The following is a 19,116-nucleotide window of genomic DNA, read 5'->3' as shown; positions in this document are numbered from 1 at the left end:
ACAGGGTCCTGGTTACTGGAAACTGAACGCATCTTTCCCGCCCAGACAGGTTTTCAGAGACAGAATCAACACGTTAGTAAAGAGGGTTTTAACGGGAGCCATCGTCAACAACAAATGGTGGTTCGCCCTCAAGAGAGCAGTAAAAGCGGAAGCAATTAGATATAGCAAGGCACTAGCCGTAGATAGAAATAAAGTAGAGGGTGAGTTAGTTAAGAAGTTAGAAGAGGCAATAAGAAGCGGCATCACATCCGACGTTTTAGTGGCGAGGTTGGCCCTCGACCAGCACTTCAACGCCAAACACGAAGGGTGTGATGTCAGGGCTAGGATGCGTGCTCTAAGGATGGATGACAATCTTCATCTGATGCGCTACATCATAGACAGAGTAGTTAAGGAACCTGGCATGGGTGGGGCCCTGATCAATCGAAAGCTTTCGATAGGGTAGACCATCGATACTTGGAGGCAGTCCTGAGAGTTTCGGTTCCGTCTTCCGCGGCTGGATAGCTGCTTTGTACAGAGGTATCCGTTCGGTAATTCGCGTAAATGGACATCTATCGAGACCTTTCGACATTGCACGTTCGGTCCGTCAGGGATGCCCCCTCTCATCGCTTCTATACGTATTGACTCTCGAGCCACTACTGAGGAAGCTGGCGACTCCGAGGGGCATCCCGCGAGAATTGGGATGCGGGACGAGCGTGTCTGCATACGCGGACGACGTCACCGTCATAGTGTCAAGCCACGAGCACATCGAGCTGGTTGGCGAGACATTGAAAGACTACGAAGCGGTGACAGGAGCGAAAATCAACCGGGGAAAAGTCAGTGGGCTTGCGGCTCGGCACCTGGAGAAGCAAGCCCATGCCCTCCACCAGCACCTCCGTCGTGGGACGCTGGACGGACGGCCCGGTTGAGTTGCTTGGGGTCTGGTTCGGTCCGGACCTCCAAATGGAGAAGAACTGGAACAAGATAACGAGTAGGGTGGTCACTCTCGCCCGGCAATGGGCCAAGAGGAAAGTGTCCCTAAAAGGTCGGACGGAGGTGGCGAACACGTACATCGCGTCCATCATCTACTACCGCCTGACTGTCGTACCTTGTCCCGACCCTAACATCACCAAACTAGAACGCATTCTCTTCCGCTTCTTGTGGAAAGGATGCGTCCCGATGGTCAGGCGATCCATTTGCTGTCAACACCCGTTAAAAGGAGGGCTGGGCAAGCCGTGGTTGATGATGCGCAGACACGTGCTGAGACTGCGACATCTCCGGCTCTATGTAGACGACGGTGAACAGGTGTGGTCGCCGTTTGTGAGGCACGCTTTCCCGCAGCTCGTCTCCCTGACAGAACTGCAGCCGTGGATCAAAAAGAGGCCAAGGAAGGGCGAATGGCACCGCGAGAGTCGCGTTGCTCTCAAGCAACTATGTCGTCCCGGGTCGACCTTGAGTGACTTCAACACAACCTAAGCATTCTATAAGGGATTAGTGGAGGGGAGGTACGACAACGATCTTGGAGCGAACCTGGGCGTCGACGAGGAATACCTGACCCGCCTGTTTGAGACGACTTTCGGGCCGGGAGCTATGGACAACTTCCAGAGATCCCTGGCCTGGCAGTGCTACCGAGAAGCGCTACCCGTTCGGGATAAGCTCTATAGGCATGGCTCGAGAAACACGGGGCCAACCTGCCCGAGATGCGGGAAGAGCGACGAAACCGTTCAACACGCACTCGTGCAGTGTCCAACAATCTTGACCTGTGGGCTTATGTCGAACGACTGCTGTCACGTGTGGGACGTGTCGGTTTATCAGCCGAGTCTATCGTTAATATCGTCACGTCTCCTTCCTTCAAACGGGAAGGAAGTGCTATTTTTATCATACTTGTGGCTATGGCGAAAGAATGTATCTGGTGGACGCGCCTGAAAGGATTAGAGACAAACACTTTCCTCTCTGGTCAATCTCTCATCAACTTCTTCAAGTATCACTTGAAGAGGAAAGTGAGAGTAGAGAGGCAAGTTTTGTCTAGTGAATGTTTTAAAAAAAGATGGGTGAATGTAGCAAGGATGGCACATGAATGACGAAGCCACCTTGACTATGATCCTATGAACCGTAAAAATTAATACAGAGAGTTGCTTATTTGTAAAAAAATATAAAATGTGACTTCATTGTCCGAGGTTACCGTGGTCTTTTCCGTAGGCTTTTCTTTCCACAGGTAAACCTCACCTGTCCTCCCCTTTACACTTTACATTGACATTTATGTGATAACGATCCCTATTGATCGATTTTTTTCTTTTTCCTTTTATTTTTTATCCTCCCCCCCTTTTTTGCTTTCCTCTTTCTTTCCTTTTACGATCCCTTTTGATCGAAAACCAAATCCCCTTTTTTTATCCCCAAAATGAAAAGCTCTACCTTGTAATTTGTCCCGTCTGTGTGCAGCCCTGTGTGGCTAATAAAGAAACATATCTATCTATCTATCTATCTATCTATCTATCTATCTATCTATCTATCTATCTTTGTTTAGCGAATGTTTAAAAAAAAGATGGGTGAATGTAGCAAGGATGGAACGTATGAATGACGAAGCCACCTTGAGCATAATCCTATGAACCCGGAAAAATTTAAAACAGAGGGTTATTTACTTGCAAACAAATGTGTCATTATTGACCGAGGTTACCGTGGTCTTTTCCGTAGGCTTTTCTTTCCACGAATAAACCTTATCTGCTTCCATCTTTACACTTTACATCATGACATTTCTGTGATCCACGACACCTATTGATCGTCGTTTTTCTTTCTTTTACGATCCCTTTTGATCAAAAACCTGACCCCACTTTTTTTTCTTCTTCTCCCCAAAAAGAAAAGCTCTACTTTGTAATCTGTCCCGTCTGTGTGCAGCCGTGTGGCTAATAAAAAAACATTATCTATCTATCTATCTATCTATCTATCTATCTATCTATCTATCTATCTATCTATCTATCTATCTATCTATCTATCTATCTATCTATCTATCTATATGTCTGTCTGTCTGTCTGTCTGTCTGTCTGTCTGTCTATCTATCTATCTATCTATCTATCTATCTATCTATCTATCTATCTATCTATCTATCTAACACAGACAAGGATACACACGCACGCACACACACACATACACATTCTTTTATTCTTATACTTGTTTCAGTCATTAGATAGACTAGGGTCATTGTCGAGCATCGTCTTGCAGAATACTTATTTTTGAAGTCTAGTACTCTTTAGATCGTCACTTTTTACTGAACTGCTAAATTATAGGTACGTAAACAAACCAACACCCGTTCATATTCCCCCCAATTATTGGATTCCCCACTTTTGTGGGATTTGAGAAATAACATGAACAATATACAACATGGTACGAAAATCCTCCCAACGAAACCAGAAACTTTCGACAGAGACACAATAACAGAAGAGACTGGAATTAAATATCATTACAGGAACTCTGAGAAAATATAAACCTATCCGTACTAATGAACACCAATAGTAATAATGTAATGGTAGTCGTTCGAACCCGGAACAACCTGCGAAGATGATTTGTTGATGGTTTTGTTTGTTCCTTCTCGAATTTCATCAAAATTGCAGATGAGTTTTATTTCCCTCTTTACACACCCAAACAAAATTGTAATCGTGCCACATGTATCCCATACTACTAATTTTTATGCGCATGTTCCAAAATTCCACTCTTATAGAACCTGTTAAAAGGATTTTGCTCCTGAAAAATGGAGGTCATGGAGCTCTAAAATGTGAAAGTTAACGCCCCTATTGGGGGTGGGCATCTTAATGTCAACCAGAGAAGTTGAATTGTTGAGAATCTTTTTAACTTGGGTCTTATATCTATTGTTTGAATTTCTTTGAAAATGGAAATATATGTTCACTGGGTTTGTAAAAGAGAGCAAAGCTACAGGAAACCAAAAGACGAATGATCACAATAAGCAGTCAGCTACAGTACCCTAGTCGCTACCACTCCCAATGTAGGATTCCTCACCATCCAGGTGACAGGCAGAGCCGTAAGATGCATTACGAATCTATAGCAATTGGAAGGGCGTGACCCAACCGAAATAAACATTAACAACTGTGTGACGTGAGGGCTAAGGAGAAATGAAAGTTGGAGTTTGCAAATGACCACTATAGTGATACGTAACTGGACAGAATAAATATACAATCTATAAATGTCTTTGAATAACCAGTCACTCATCTGGGAAGGCCTTGTAATCAATGTTACCATGTGGGGACTATGTGTGACCCAGTGATAATAAAAAGACTGAAAGATCTGCAATCAAATAACTTTACTCAACACTTTGCAACTGAATCAGTGGAGGCAAAGATGCCTCTCATTTACTTGACAATTTATGCAGCACATTGTAGAAATCACAATCTAAGTGTATGTCAAAGCAAACTCCAACACTGTTGTACAATTGAATTACAAATGATGCTCATCTTCTATGCTCGGATGACCCTACAGCTTCCAAGAGTACAACTATTCGTCTTTGCTTAGATAAAATGACAAAATTGTGGGTGTTAAGTCCCCATGAAGAGGTCTTTCTAACTTGTAAGAAGATGAAGTTTTATAAATATTACTTCATTTGTATCTAATATCTATGGTTAAAATCTCATCAACAGCAAAAATATATGAATTGTCATGGGGTTGTGGCCCTTATGCATAGAATATAATTTCCAAATTTCGTGAAGATCCATTCAGTACTTTTGACTTAGTTTTGGATCATAAAAGAAATGACTAAATTTGGGAGTTAAGGCTCCCATTAGGGTGTCTTAGAATCCTCATGTGAAGTGGAAACTTTGAGAATACTTCTTGATGCGTGTCAATTACCCATGGTTGAAATTTCATCAACATCGAAAATTCATGAATTTTCATAGAGGGGTTCTGCCCCCTTTAAGCAATCTGAAATTCAAACCAAACATATTGCATTATACCCGCCCTTATGCATTGAATCTAAGTTTTAAATATCATAAGGATCCAATCAGTAATTTTGGTCCATGAAATTGTATGAAACACACAGCATTAACCTTCTCCCTAGGCTTCGATTTTGTGTTCCAAATTTCATTATGATCGGTGCAGCAGTTTTCGAATGTATAAGTAATACACAAACACATAAAGACATTGTCTTTGATATAATAAATATGAATGTACACATATACATACATGTATATATATATATATATATATATATATATATATATATATATATATATATATTATATATATATATATATATATGTATATATATGTGTGTATGTGCGTGTGTCTGTGTGGGTATTATATATATATATATACACACACACAAAGATAAGTTGATAGATACAACTGAGTGGGCAAACAAAAATATGGGACACAGCGTAGTGCTTTTTTCATGTTGATAAGCTTGAAGCTTGGTACTTATTCTATTAGTTTCTTCTTGTGAAACTAGTAAGTTATGGGGATGTAAATAAACGAACACCAGTTGTGAGGCAGTGATGAGGTAGAAACACAAAGACGCACACACAGACTTACATATATACATACGTATATATACGATTGATTTCTTTCAGTTTCTGTCTACAAAAGCCACTGACAAGGCTTTGGTTGGTCTGAGGCTATAGCAGAAGACACATGCCAAGTCGCCACACAGTGGGACTGAACCCAGGACCATGTGTTTTGGAACCAAGTTTGTTACCACACAGCCACACCTGCACCTATGTATGTGTGTGTGTGTGTATGTGTGTATGGGTGTATATATGTATGCATGTATATATGTGAATATATATGTGTACATATTACATGTACATCTATATATATATAATGATAGGATTGCTTCCCTTTGCAAATACTGATAGGGCACAGAAAGTGTGTCTATAGCCAGCTGGAGGAGATGTCTTCCTGGAGCTAAAAACTACAGTAGCATCCACCCTTAGGGGTTAGCCATATTCAAATGGCATATTTACATCACGATATATATATATATATACATCTACACATATACATGTATACATATACATCTATATGTATAGAAATAAATGTATACATATACAGCTTTACACACATACATAGGTGCAGGTGTAGATGTGTGGTAACAAACTTCGTTCCAAAACACATGGTCCTGGATTTAAATTTAAATTTAAAATAATAAGAGTGAGAAATTGAATATTAATTTGATTAATATGAATTGAAAACCAGTGGTGTAGCATATAAGACCATAGCGGATCTTCTTCTAGCAAAATGGATGTCCACTGTTAATGGTTCATCCCTCTTATATAACAGTTTGACTTTAATAGTTTCAGTATTAAAGTGAAAGTATCTGACATTGCAATAGAGAGTTGTTTTTGTTTCACTTTTAACACGTAATACTGAAATAGTGGAGAAGATATGATATTGCTGTGGGCTCGCCCTAGGCAAGAAGTTAGAAATTTTTTTGCCCATTACACTCCCTGGACCCTAAGTAGGGCATGTGTACAATTTGAATGAAATTGGTTGTGTAGTTCTCAAGTTTTAGAGATTCACACAGACAGACACACATTCTCAGTTTTATATATATACTAGCAGTATCGCCCGGCGTTGCTCGGGTTTGTAAAGGAAATAACTATATAAGCATTTTTAGAGATGTAAAGTATAATAGCCATCTCAATATGGCTAACCACAAGGGGGGGGTGTTACTGTAGCTTTTTACGTTCTGAGATTTAATACTAAATTTTTAGAGAGTTACTTCCCTTATATATGCCAAAAATGCATTAAAAATGGGAAAAATTGATGGTAATTTTTTTTTAAATCGTAGACGCGCGCTAATACCCAGAAGGGCTCGATATGAATCACGACTATAAGATACCCGGTTTTGGTTAAACTGCACCGCAAAATGTGGGAGTAGTTAGGAATCTAAATCGTAGGAGACAGACAGCACACAACCTCACTTTTATATATAAAGATATATGTAAATTAGAATTTTTAAGTTTTATTTATTATTTTGAACATTGTTTAATCATCGTTATATGTTTTATCTTATATTTAATCTTTCTATAATATGTAATTTTTCTAAATAGTATAATATAATTTTTCATTATTGAATTGATAAAAGTGTTTTTTTTTCTAATTTATATATATACTAGCAGTATCGCCCGGCGTTGCTCGGGTTTGTAAGGGAAATAACTATATAAGCATTTTTAGAGAGTTACTTCCCTTATAAATTCGGGCTTTCTTAGCCATTTTTGTTTTGGTGTCTTCAAGCCATGAAGTCGGTGTTCTAAAAGAACGCTGGTTTCCTTCACAACGCATTACGACGTTGATTTCTTTACACTCCCTTCCCCACAGCTTCACGAGGGAGGGAAGGGGAAGAAGCAAACAGGTGCAGCTGTGAGCGTGGACGCCAACTCCGCCGCCATCGACATACGATGCATTTTATGCATTAAAATGGAATAAAAAATGATGTTAAATTATTTTTAAAATCGTACACTCATCGTTGACGCGCGCTAATAGTCAGACGGGCTCGATATGAATCACGACTATAAGATACCCGAATTTGGTTAAACTGCACCGCAAAATGTGGGAGGAGTTAGGAATCTAAATCGAAGGGGACAGACACTCACACAACTAGAGTTTTATATATATATATATATATATATATATATATATATATATATATATATATATATATGTATGTATGTATGTATGTGTGTGTGTGTGTGTGTGTGAAGGCGCATGACTCAGTGGTTAGAACGTCGAGCTTACGATCGTGAGGTTGTGATCTCGAATTCCGGACCGGGCTGCGTGTTGTATTCTTGAGCAAGACACTTTATTTCACGTTGCTCCAGTTAACTCAGCTGTAGAAATGAGTTGTGACGTCACGGGTGACAAGTTGTATCGGCTGTTGCCTTTCCCTTGGATAACACTGGTGGCGTGGGGAGGGGAGGCCGGTATGCATGGGCGACTGCTGGTCTTCCATAAACCACCTTGCCCAGACTTGTGACTAGGAGTGTAACTTTCTAGGTGCAAGCCCATGGTCAGTGTCATGACCGAAGGGGGTCCCAAGCCATATATATATATATATATATATATATTGTTACGTCGCCACTCAGGACCCTAGGCCTTCTGATTCCACCACGGGCCCTAGGTCGCGACGACGACGCTCAGCAAACCGGAAATCCACCACGGAAAGCGGGAGAAGGCGGCGAACGCAGCCAGAAACCAACATAACAGCAACAAAAGAGAGAGACACAGCGGAAGTTGCATAATTTAACAATATTTTAAAAAACAAAATCAAAACATTCCAAAACAAAGGTTGACAAATCATATACAGAGTTCAAAGAACAATCAATTGCATTTAAACATAATACAGTGTTCGAAAAACCAAATCAAATGCATTCAAACATAATACAGAGTTCGAAAAACAATCATTTAACATTTGACTCAATACAGTTCGATTTTCTCTTTTTTTTTCAAGACACATCGTTTTATTTACATCTAACACAAAGTTCAAAATCAACAGTCCCTTAAAGTTCCAAGTTATCTCTTTTTTTCTTTTTCTTTTCTTTTGAAAATAGCCTACAACACGCTTTCCTTTCTCTTTCTTTTTCAAACATTTAGACATCGAAATTCAAAACACAAATAAACATTGCCGCATGTTCCTCGTCCGCAACACTCATCACGAAACTCCCACTATAACAGTCCGAGCTCAAAATGTCTCTCTCTGCCCCCTTCACTGCCATCTTCCTTACATCCTCTCGCTTGTCATCTCTCACACTCACTGCCTGTCTTTCTCTAGACCACGCCTGTCATCTTTGTCGTTGTCTGTCGCCGACTCCACCATCTCCAATTCACTCCCTTGTTCGCTCACGGTTTCTGGCTGGCTGTTCCGCGCCGACTGACCAACTAACCCAATGCCAGCCGCATTTTAATTTTTTTAAAAAACTTTCCGTGACCGTGTTGGGATCATAGAACATTTCCTAGGATCATTAATAATCGTGGTCTTGACAGGACAAAGGAAATACCATTGTGCTGAACAACTGGAGCGCCGTTGTATATATATATGTGTGTAAATCATAAGAGTAAAAAGTTTCCCTATTAATGAGCAAATAAATTAACTAGTCATTTGTAGTTCTCCAGAACACGTGCGAGGTCTTATCTTTGTGTGTATGTACCTTTTCACACTTTATAAGTGTATGTTTTGTGTTTGTCCCTACGCTTGACAACCGGTGTTGGCTTGTTTACGTCCCGGTAACATAGCAGTTCGACTAACACAACCTTAGAATAAGTATCAGGTTTTAAAATGTATGATGTATGATGGCAATGTATGTTGGCTGAAATTTTTCGTGTGACTAAAAATATTTCGGTATACGCAAATGAAACACCATTAACTTAAAATCGCTAACTGTGCATCATACTAAATGTATACAAACCATTAGAAGGATATGGTGCTGTGGAATTCTGTGAAATAAAATTTATTCATAGACTTTTCGTATTAAAAACACACTATATATCAGAGATGAACATCGTCGCTGTAATGAGAACGACGGATATTTTGCGATTGTAGAGTCTTGTTAATGCTGTACGCTTGATTGTCACTTGCCTAAACGAAATTTGTCCTTCGATATATAGGAAACAGTGAATAAAACGTTCACTAGTTGTTGTGCGAGAGTACGACTCTCCTTGGCGAGAATGGACTGGACCACTACATCTAAAATAGTAGCGGTCTGAGTAAAGTGTGGCAAATTAAGAAAAAGTTCTGTCAGCCGAGTCGATTAAGATCATTCCGCCGTATTATCCTAAAGGAGAAGAAAAATTCTGCTTTCTAAGCGCAGTAGCTATAGCAAAAGAGGTAATATGGAAGACGCGTGGAAGAGATATCGCATCAGGCACCTTCGTCTCCGGGCATGCTTTGGTTAACCTCTTTTTATATCACCTAAGAGGGAAAGCACGCCTGGAGAAGAAATGCCTGACGTCAAAAAAGTACGGAAAATGATAGACGAAAGTAGCCCGAATGTTGGATGTGTAAGTGCCAAATATAGTGGGGGTGGGGAGGACGAAGTAAACGCAGGAATGTGGTTGGTGGGGGTCAAACACATTCCGCGTCCATCCATTCTTTCATTTTCATCTGAAATTACAATGTATTTATTCACTATATGTAGCCTCATCCGATAAGTCCCCGACTCCTATTGGTCCTGTGCATTGTCTCCTCTTTGTTTAATCCCTATGGTTTGAATAAAATCATCGTGCTCGTGTGCTGATAGTTCAAAGCTTAAAGTTCAAGTGAGCGTGTTGGTTCTTAAAAGATTATTAAGTTCCATGTGGTTACTGCCGTTTGTTTCTATTGTATTGCTATTATACTGTTGCAGTATATTCGTTTATCCATAAGGATAAATACACTAATATTGCGGAAAGTCATCGAGCTGTAGAAAATCTTGATATACGCAACTGAAGCAACGGTAAATTAAAATCGCTATTTGTATATTATACTAAACATATACATACCATTAGAAGACACGATGCCGAGGAATTGTCTGAGATAAAATCTCTCTGTAGATTTATTATGTTAAAAACATTGTATTTTGGAACGAGACGAATCTCGTCGCTGCAGTGAACAATAAACGAGTTTTACCATTGTTTGTCGATTAAACAATTACTTATTTCACCATTGTTTGTCGATTAAACAATTACTTATTTGAACGAAATTCGTTTTTTTTTTATATATATAGGAAACAGTGGTTGAAACATTCATTGGTATTGTGGAAGCTTGCTGGGCTGTAGAAAACTTGATATACGAAATTGACACAACACTGAATTAAAATCGTTATCTGTGTATCGTATGAAATGTATGTACACAGAAGAGATGATGCTGTGCAATTGTGTCTATGAAAAATGCTTCATCTGTAACTTAGCGGTCTGGCAAAAGAGACTGACAATAAACACGAGGCTTAGAAAAATAAGTGCTGGGGTTGATTCGTTTGACCAAAATTCTTCAAGGTGGTGCCCTAGATATTTGGAGAAAAAAGACAAAATACTAGTGACAGTTGTTAGCAATTCTCAAAGAAGGCGGATAATTTCAATAATTAAGAATTCATTTCTCAAAGTTAATATACATGTTTGGAGGAAAGGAAATCTCATTGGTGAGGGTAAGGGACAACTGTAGACACGTTTCAGTCTATTAGGCCTCATCAGCCTATAGTCTAACCAAGCCTATTGATTAATTGATAAAGATTTTTTTATATAGAAAATGAGTTATGAATAGTTTTGAGCCAGTATAACTTGAATGATTAAAACAAATGGGCAAAAGGAAATAATTATAAAGGACCAATATCATGGATTTAGATAATTATTAAATACCGCACGTAAAAAATCTTTTAGACTTGGAAAAAAAAAGCGTCGCAACACTCGAAGAAGAGGGGAGATAATTTCAAGAAATTAAGAAATAATCTCTTAGAGTTAATTTACGTGTTTAGTGGGAGAAAAGTTCTGTCTTCGTTCAAGGCAGAGTACATGTTTCAGTCTATGATACCTTATCAACATAGTATAACTCTACTGAGTGCGAAACTACGTCTATCGTTTGTAGCTATGCTATTGACTTATGTTTATCGCTTAGTTTCTCCTATAATCTTGGTTATGGAACAAGTCAGCCGTGACACGTGTGACTGCTTGATGTGGTTTTTCTTAATTAAAATTTTAATATGATATAATTTTGATAAAATCTTAGTGGATAATGATATGACAGTAACTCTGGTTTTTTCATTGGATGTGTATTGTTTACAATGAGAGAGAGAGAAAAGTATATAGGATAGCACGGCTGGTAAGTTGAGTTGTTTTAGCATCTGTTTGTCAAATATGATTTGTATGTTATTGGTGTGTGAGAGCTTTGTTTTAGAATTATTGTCAATATTGTTAAAACTGGTGTTACTAGTCAAGCACGTTTGCTCTTTTATTTACATTTTGTGCCCGATGCTTGATTTCATGTGAAGTGATGTATCTAATCTCAAAATTGTCAACGATGGAAGCAAAACATCGCTAAAAAAAATTTTTTTAATGCCCTAATGTCATTCGGCACGAGTTTTTATTTCGTTATCGTGCAAAATTTGTATTTCTTTATCTGGATCTACAGTGAATACTCAACGGCCATTATTAGAATTGACCCTTTTTTACTTTTCATAAAGGTCATAGTTGGGAACTTTCCATTGTTTGTTCTCTAAAGCTCATTCAAGTGTGAAAACAATCTCCGATCCATCTCTCGACACACATACATAGCTTAGTGTTGTTGCTGCTGCTGCTACTACTACTACTACATGAACTAAATTGCTTTTCGTGTTGTTTTCTTCCTATTTTTATTTTGCTGATCCTGAAAGGAGTAAAGGGCGACTGTTGTCAGTGAGGAAAGCCAACTCTGGCTGGAGAATTGAAAAGAAAGAGGATTTGTCGTTTAGCCCCTGGTCAGTCTTGATAGAGCAGACAGGTTTATGATCAAAGGCATTCTGTTGTTTTTCTTTCATTTTCCCCCCATCAGTTATTGTGCTCCGAACTACATTATCCAAAGTTCTTTCATTTCAAAACTGTATGTGATTTAAAGAAAATTTAGCTGCTGTTTCTAGCAGAACGAGCTGTCTCATAGATCCTTTGTTTGTAATGTATATATCGCGCCTGTGTCGAATTTTGACCGAAGATTAATGATTAAAGAGACTACACGGTTCGATGGGAAAGAGGAAAGTCAAAATTTGTGTACTTTGAGGGTGTTTAGTGCAGTGTTCAGAGAAATGGTGTAGAGAGATGGAAAATGTGAGGCTCGTGTATCCAGATGGATCCCATCAAAATGGAAAACGTGTATAGATGATTGCAGAAGCAAGATGGGACAGCAGTTCTTTGATAAGCCAAACATATTCTTTGTGGGAATGTTTTATGCTTTTATATTTTATATTCTGATTTACAAGATGTTAATTATCGAAGATGGAGATCTTAAACAGAGTAGAATGTTATGGAATTATTTTTTTTGTGTATGTGTATTTTCAAAAACTAGAGAAAATATTAATTTCTTTTGACTTGGTCCGAAGGTTTTTTTTGTTTTGTTTTATTTTAAATTTATTTTTAATGACTTTACATGGGATACGTATTATTAATTAATTGAATTGGTCTGATTATATTATTGGAATTTATTTTCTCCAGATTGGAGAGAGTTAAAAGCAATCTTGGTGTTATTTGGGTACCAAATGCGAAATATCGAACTAGGTTTACAGTAAAAATTCCAAGTCGTAACCATCCGCTATAATATTTTGGCGGAAATTCAAACAGCTATACCTCAAAGTCCCATACCTCATGAGAAAGGAAAAGAATAGTTCTACCCAACCACCACATTTTGTTATTATTCCTGTGTTTCATACAACGGTAATTACAAGTCTGAGAAAAACAAAATTTTGCTAAGGATTTCAATTTTTTCCATCCCCCTTATGTCCAGTTTTGTTTATAAACAAACTCCAGCTCAGTTTTATAAACGTTTCACTGTAGAGATAAGAAACGTTGATATGAATGTAAAAAATGTTATCAAATTTCCGACAATATTTATATTGTTCCTGCTGCTGCTGTTGCTTACAAGACAATCATGGTTGAGTTGATCTAAAGCATCCAGCCGTGACTGTCCCATCTTTTTACTGGGACTCATTATTACGTTATCTAATGCACCTTCTTTTTTGACGTCGGAATATAATATGAGGGAGATTTGAATGCTGTTTCTAACAGGTCGAGCTTTTACTTCGTGGCTGTCTTAGCTCATTTTCTCGTTGTTTCTTTATGTGGGTTTATGGGTGTTAATTGGGTTAATGTTTACAATATTACCCGGAAACGAAATTTAAAAAAAAAAAAAATATGAAACGAATAAGAAAACAAAAATGCGCGGAAAGCAATGGGTTGGGTGGGGAGAAGACTTCGGAAAATTCACAAGATCCGAGTTTTTCCCTCATAACTTTTAGGAAAATGTTTTGTTTTTTTTATGAAATTTTATATAAATTCCTTTCAAACGGTGTACATTACGGTTATAAAGAAATTTGTGGGTAAAATTTTTTCCGAGAGGGTGGAGAGAGGACTTCGGAAAATTCACAAGATCCGAGGTTTTCGTCCATAACTTTGAGGAAAATAAATATTTTCTAATAAAATTGTATATAGATACCTTTCAAATGACATACATTATGGATGCCTAATGTACCGAAAATCCCTTATGTGTGTGGTGGGGGATGGGGATGACCCCCAAAATGCAGTTTTTGAAGGTGAGGTGCGAAACTGCATTAGACCCTTTTCTTTACCCTTATTTTAAGATAACCATTTTGCAGAAATACATTTTTTAGAGTGTGGATTACATTAAATTGAAAATTCAAACAAGTTTGAAAAGAATAATAAGTGAAAATGCTGAAGTTATAAAAGTTAATGGTAACGAAGTCTGGACAGGAGAGAGAAAGAATGATACAAAATCCTTACAAAAACCACGTTAGTGTTTGTATGTGTGTGAAACAAGTAAAATTATAATATTAAAACAAAATATCTTTTACATACCTCTTAAAAACACTGGATATATTAATCCCAGATTGCAGATTGTGGCATATTAGGTCTCCGTAATTCATTCATCGAAAAAAGAAAAACATTTTCCAATAATTCCAGTTTCTTCCCTTTACCCTTTTTTTCCGAACCAAAATGTGGCACATTAGGATCCATAATGCATGCTGTTTGAAAGGTATACATACATACATACATATATATATATGTATATCTTTATATATAAAACTGAAGTTGTGTGAGAGTCTGTCTCCTCCGATTTAGATTCCTAACTACTCCCACATTTTGTGGTGCAGTTTAACCAAAACCGGGTATCTTATAGTCGTGATTCATATCGAGCCCTTCTGAGTATTAGCGCGCGTCTACGATGAGTCTACGATTTAAAAAAAAATTTACCATCATTTTTTTAGCTTTTTAATGCATTTTTTGCTCGGTTTATATAAGGGAAGTAACTCTCTAAAAATGCTTATATAGTTATTTCCCTAACAAATCCGAGCAACGCCGGGCGATACTGCTAGTATATATATATATACTAGCAGTATCGCCCGGCGTTGCTCAGGTTTGTAAGGGAAATAACTATAAAGCATTTTTAGAGAGTTATAGCAAAAAATAGCAAAAAATGGAAAAAAAATGATGTAATTTTTTTTGAGAGTAAAAAAGTTTGAGTTGCGTCCCCTAGACAGTCTGTGGTTTATTTTTTTTTATTCTCGACCCCATGTCGAATTTATCGATTTTTTTCAGAACTGGGGGAACTTTTCAAAATTTTCGCTGCGTTAGTTTTGAATTATGACATTGGGCTATGTGTGCGTCAAGTTTCATCAGAATCGGTTGAAAGCCGTGGTCAGAGTGAGGGTACGAGAAAACAGACACACAGAAACACGCACAGACAAACTGCCGTTTATATATAGAGAGATATATATATATATATACAATTTCATTAAAAGATATCTATTTTCCTTAAAGTTACGAGGGATAAAATCCGATCTTGTGAATTTTCCGATGTCCACTCCCCACTCCTTTGGAAAAGATTTTACCCACAAATTTCTTTATAATTATAATCTATGCCATTTGACAGGTATTTATATAAAATTTCATTTTAAAAAAAACATTTTCCTAAAAGTTATGAGGGGAAAATTTGGATCTTGTGAATTTTCCAAAGTCTTCTCCCCGCTCTGTTGCTTTCCATACACTTTTGTTTTCATATTCGTTTCATACACATTCTTTTTTTTTTATTTTGTCTCCGGGTAATATTGTAAACATTAACTGATTATTTTTGTTTCACTTTCGTTTTGGAATACTTACAAAAGTGGAGCAGGAGACAAAAATTAAAAAAACTGAATTTTGGGAAAATTTCTTTTTATTTATTTCTTTTTTTTTTAGGGAAACTTAATTTCTGTTCTATGAAACACAGAAATGCATACACAAAAAAAAAGAAAAGAAAAATGCAGAGCATGCAGTATTTAATTTTATCCCTTCTATAAAATTGGTAGCATGGGAGAAGATTCAGTCACCTTGATCCTCTACTCCTCTAAATGATTTATTATTAATTAATGAGAAGTAGCATAGAACAAGGGTGAATAATTAAGGAGTTTACTTTGCAATAATGAGATCCAGGGTTTGGTTTCACTGTGCAGTAACTTTGACAGGTGTCTGCTTCTATAGCTTCAGATGGACATAAAACTTTTGAGTGAAACTGAGCTGAGAGAAGCTCATCAAATGCAATGTACATGTAAGTTTTGTTACCCACTATGTTGTATGGGTTACATTAATGGTATAGATGTCTTGAATACTCAACCACTTCCAGTAAAATACTCTGTCCGAGTAGTTCCATTCATCTGATTCAAGATTCATCACATGGAGCAAGATACAAGCTCTCATCAAGCTTCCTGTGTTGACTTAGGTATGGCTGTGTGGTTAAGAAGCTTGTTTTGCAACCACATGGTTTTGGGTTCAGTCCCACTGCGTGCCACCTTAGGCAAGTCAGCCCTGGGCTGGGCTGACCAATACTTTGCCAGTGAATTTTGTTGATGGTAATTGTGTGGATGCTTGTTGTAGGTTTGTATTATGCATGCATGTGTATATGTTTATGTTTGTATCCCTATCATACCACTTGATGGTTGGTATTGGTTTGTTTGCATCCCCATAACTTAGAAGATCAGCATAAGAGACAAAAGAATAAGTGTCAAACTTAAAAGAATAAATACTAGAGTTGATTTGTTTGACTCAACACTTTAAGGTGGTGCCCCAGCATTGCCACAATCCAATGACTGAAACAAATAAAAGGTAAAAACGAAGCTTTCCAGTTAATGCCATTTATCTCTTGTTTTAGGAGGCAAGGTGACAATTTTAAATTTCTTCTCATGAAATACAAAGCTTTTGAGCTTTTCTGTTTCATAAAGAATGATTTCCCATATTACCTACAAGTCAATTAATCAACTGAATCAATCACAGATAACTAGTAATTAATTATTTATTCTTTTACATGTTTCTGTCATTTGACTGTGGTCATGCTGGAGCACCATCTTAAGGGGTTTCAGTTAAACAAATTGATCCCAAGACTTATTCTTTGTAAGCTTAGTACTATCGGTCTCTTCTGCTGAACCACTTTGTTATGAGGATGTAAACACACCAACATTGGTTGTCAAGCAATGGTGGAGGGGATAAACACACACACACACACACACACACACATATATATACATATATATATGTTACAGGCTCCTTTCAGTTTCTCTCTACCAAATTCACTCACAAGGCTTTGGTTGGCCTGAGGCTATAGTAGAAGGCACTTGCCCAAGGTGCCATGCAGTAGGACTGAATCCAGAACCATTTAGTATCAAAAAGCAGTCTTTATATCCATCTTAATATGGATGTCTTGTTAGAATGCCAAATGCTGCATTATTAACCTTGAGAATTCCTCTCAAATATGCACATGGTGCATACGATTTATACCTCTGCTTTTATGCATCATGCAGCTTATGAGAAGATCTCTCAAGGCTAATAATACAGTATTCAGCACTCTTAATAAAACATTCACTTTAATTTGACTAGAAATTAATTTACCAACACTTGTGGTATAGGAGAATTAAACTAAATATTGAGAAGTTTAGTTTGACATTCCACCATTTCTGTATTTTTTTGCTTCATAAATAGTGATCTTTTACTTTGTTTCTAATTCCAGAAATACCATTGCCATATCCGTGACGAATTCTTGGTATGACATCAAACCCTTATCAATGGAAGAGATGTGGCACTTTATCATTGATGTTATTTATTAGAAGACAGATGGTGATCTCTCAGTTACAGCACCATGTTCAAGTGCAATAGAGCAATAAATATCAAAATATAGAATCTTTTTCTTTTTTACAAATCAACTTGAAGCACAGATAAAATCCCAAAATGGCTGGCTTATTACTGTTTCAGAGTTTATGTTACAATTTACCATTTATTTAGTAATGTGGTCATCTGTTGGTGAGTTTTTGTCACTTTATTGACAATGGCATTTTAATATGATTTTAAAACCTGGCTGGTTTATTGAATCTTATGGAAAAAGTCAGTCAATTTGTAAAGAAGATTTCATCAAATAAAGAAATGTAGGATAACATTTTCATTTAAGCCAGACCATTCACTTTTGGCAACACACTTTAGTGGAGACAAAACTGATTCATGAAAAGTTACCAGAAAGAAATACTCTATAAGAATCTAAAAAAGAATTAAAAAAAAAAACATGTCACACTCTCAACAAAAACAATTTCACTGTAAAATGTGTGGAAGAAGTTTTGTTTTAAGATTTAACCTTTTACAACACAGGAGGACGCACAAAGAGTTGAAGATTGATTTGTGTAAAATATGTGGTAAAAGCTTTCCTTTAAAATATATTTTCCGTAAGCACAAACAAATGCACAAAGGGGAAACATTGCATACAGGTGAAATGAAGGGTGTTGCTTGTTCCCGAAACAATAATTCTTACAAAGGGAAAGTGAAGGTTTCCCAAGAAAATGATTATCAATATATTAATGATAGTGTTTATTCTCAAAACAGTTGTTCACCAGACCAGAAACATTTATATTATGAAAGTAAATCATATCAGCATAAGCTTAGTGATAAATTATTTCTTAATGACGGTAGGTTATCTGAGCATATAGAAACACACAATAAACAGACTTCCTCCTATAAGCATACAATGGATAGTAAATATTTCCCTATCCCAAATACTACAGGGAAGCAAAATCAAAACCAGACAAGTGAAGTATCCTTTCTATGTGAAATATGTGGCAAATTGTTTTTCCAAAGTAGTAGTCTGTCAAAACATATTCAGACACACATGGAAAAGAAATCCTACTCTTGTCAAATCTGTGGTAAAAGGTTTTCTGTGAAGATTAGTTTATCAAAGCATCTGTGGTTACATACAGGGGAAAATCCATATTTATGTAAAATTTGTGGTGATGCATTTCCTGAAAATAGTCTTCTACAAGAACATAAACAGGTGCATATAGATGAAAAGCATTTTTCTTGTGATGTTTGTGGTAAAGCTTTTCCTAAAAGATCAAGTTTATCAAGACATAAACAAATTCATACGGGGTTGAAACCATACAGATGTGACATTTGTGGTAA

The 19,116-nt window shown here is 37.2% G+C and overlaps 1 protein-coding gene across 1 annotated transcript in view; it reads left to right on the top strand.

Moving 5' to 3' along the window:
* The first annotated feature begins 11,432 nt into the window (after window positions 1-11,432).
* The window catches only part of LOC115219305 (platelet binding protein GspB-like), a 51,740-nt gene continuing 44,056 nt past the window's right edge, over window positions 11,433-19,116 (top strand). The window contains exons 1-2 of the mRNA XM_036508806.1: window positions 11,433-11,764; window positions 17,684-19,116. The exon at window positions 17,684-19,116 is cut by the window's right edge and continues 740 nt beyond it. Of these exons, the coding sequence (XP_036364699.1) occupies window positions 18,230-19,116 (887 nt within the window). The 5' untranslated portion in view covers window positions 11,433-11,764; window positions 17,684-18,229. The remainder of the gene's footprint in view (window positions 11,765-17,683) is intronic.

The sequence above is a fragment of the Octopus sinensis genome, linkage group LG14, assembly GCF_006345805.1.
Source record: "Octopus sinensis linkage group LG14, ASM634580v1, whole genome shotgun sequence".
Lineage (NCBI taxonomy): Eukaryota > Metazoa > Mollusca > Cephalopoda > Octopoda > Octopodidae > Octopus > Octopus sinensis.
This window is presented reverse-complemented; position numbering and strand designations above follow the sequence as displayed.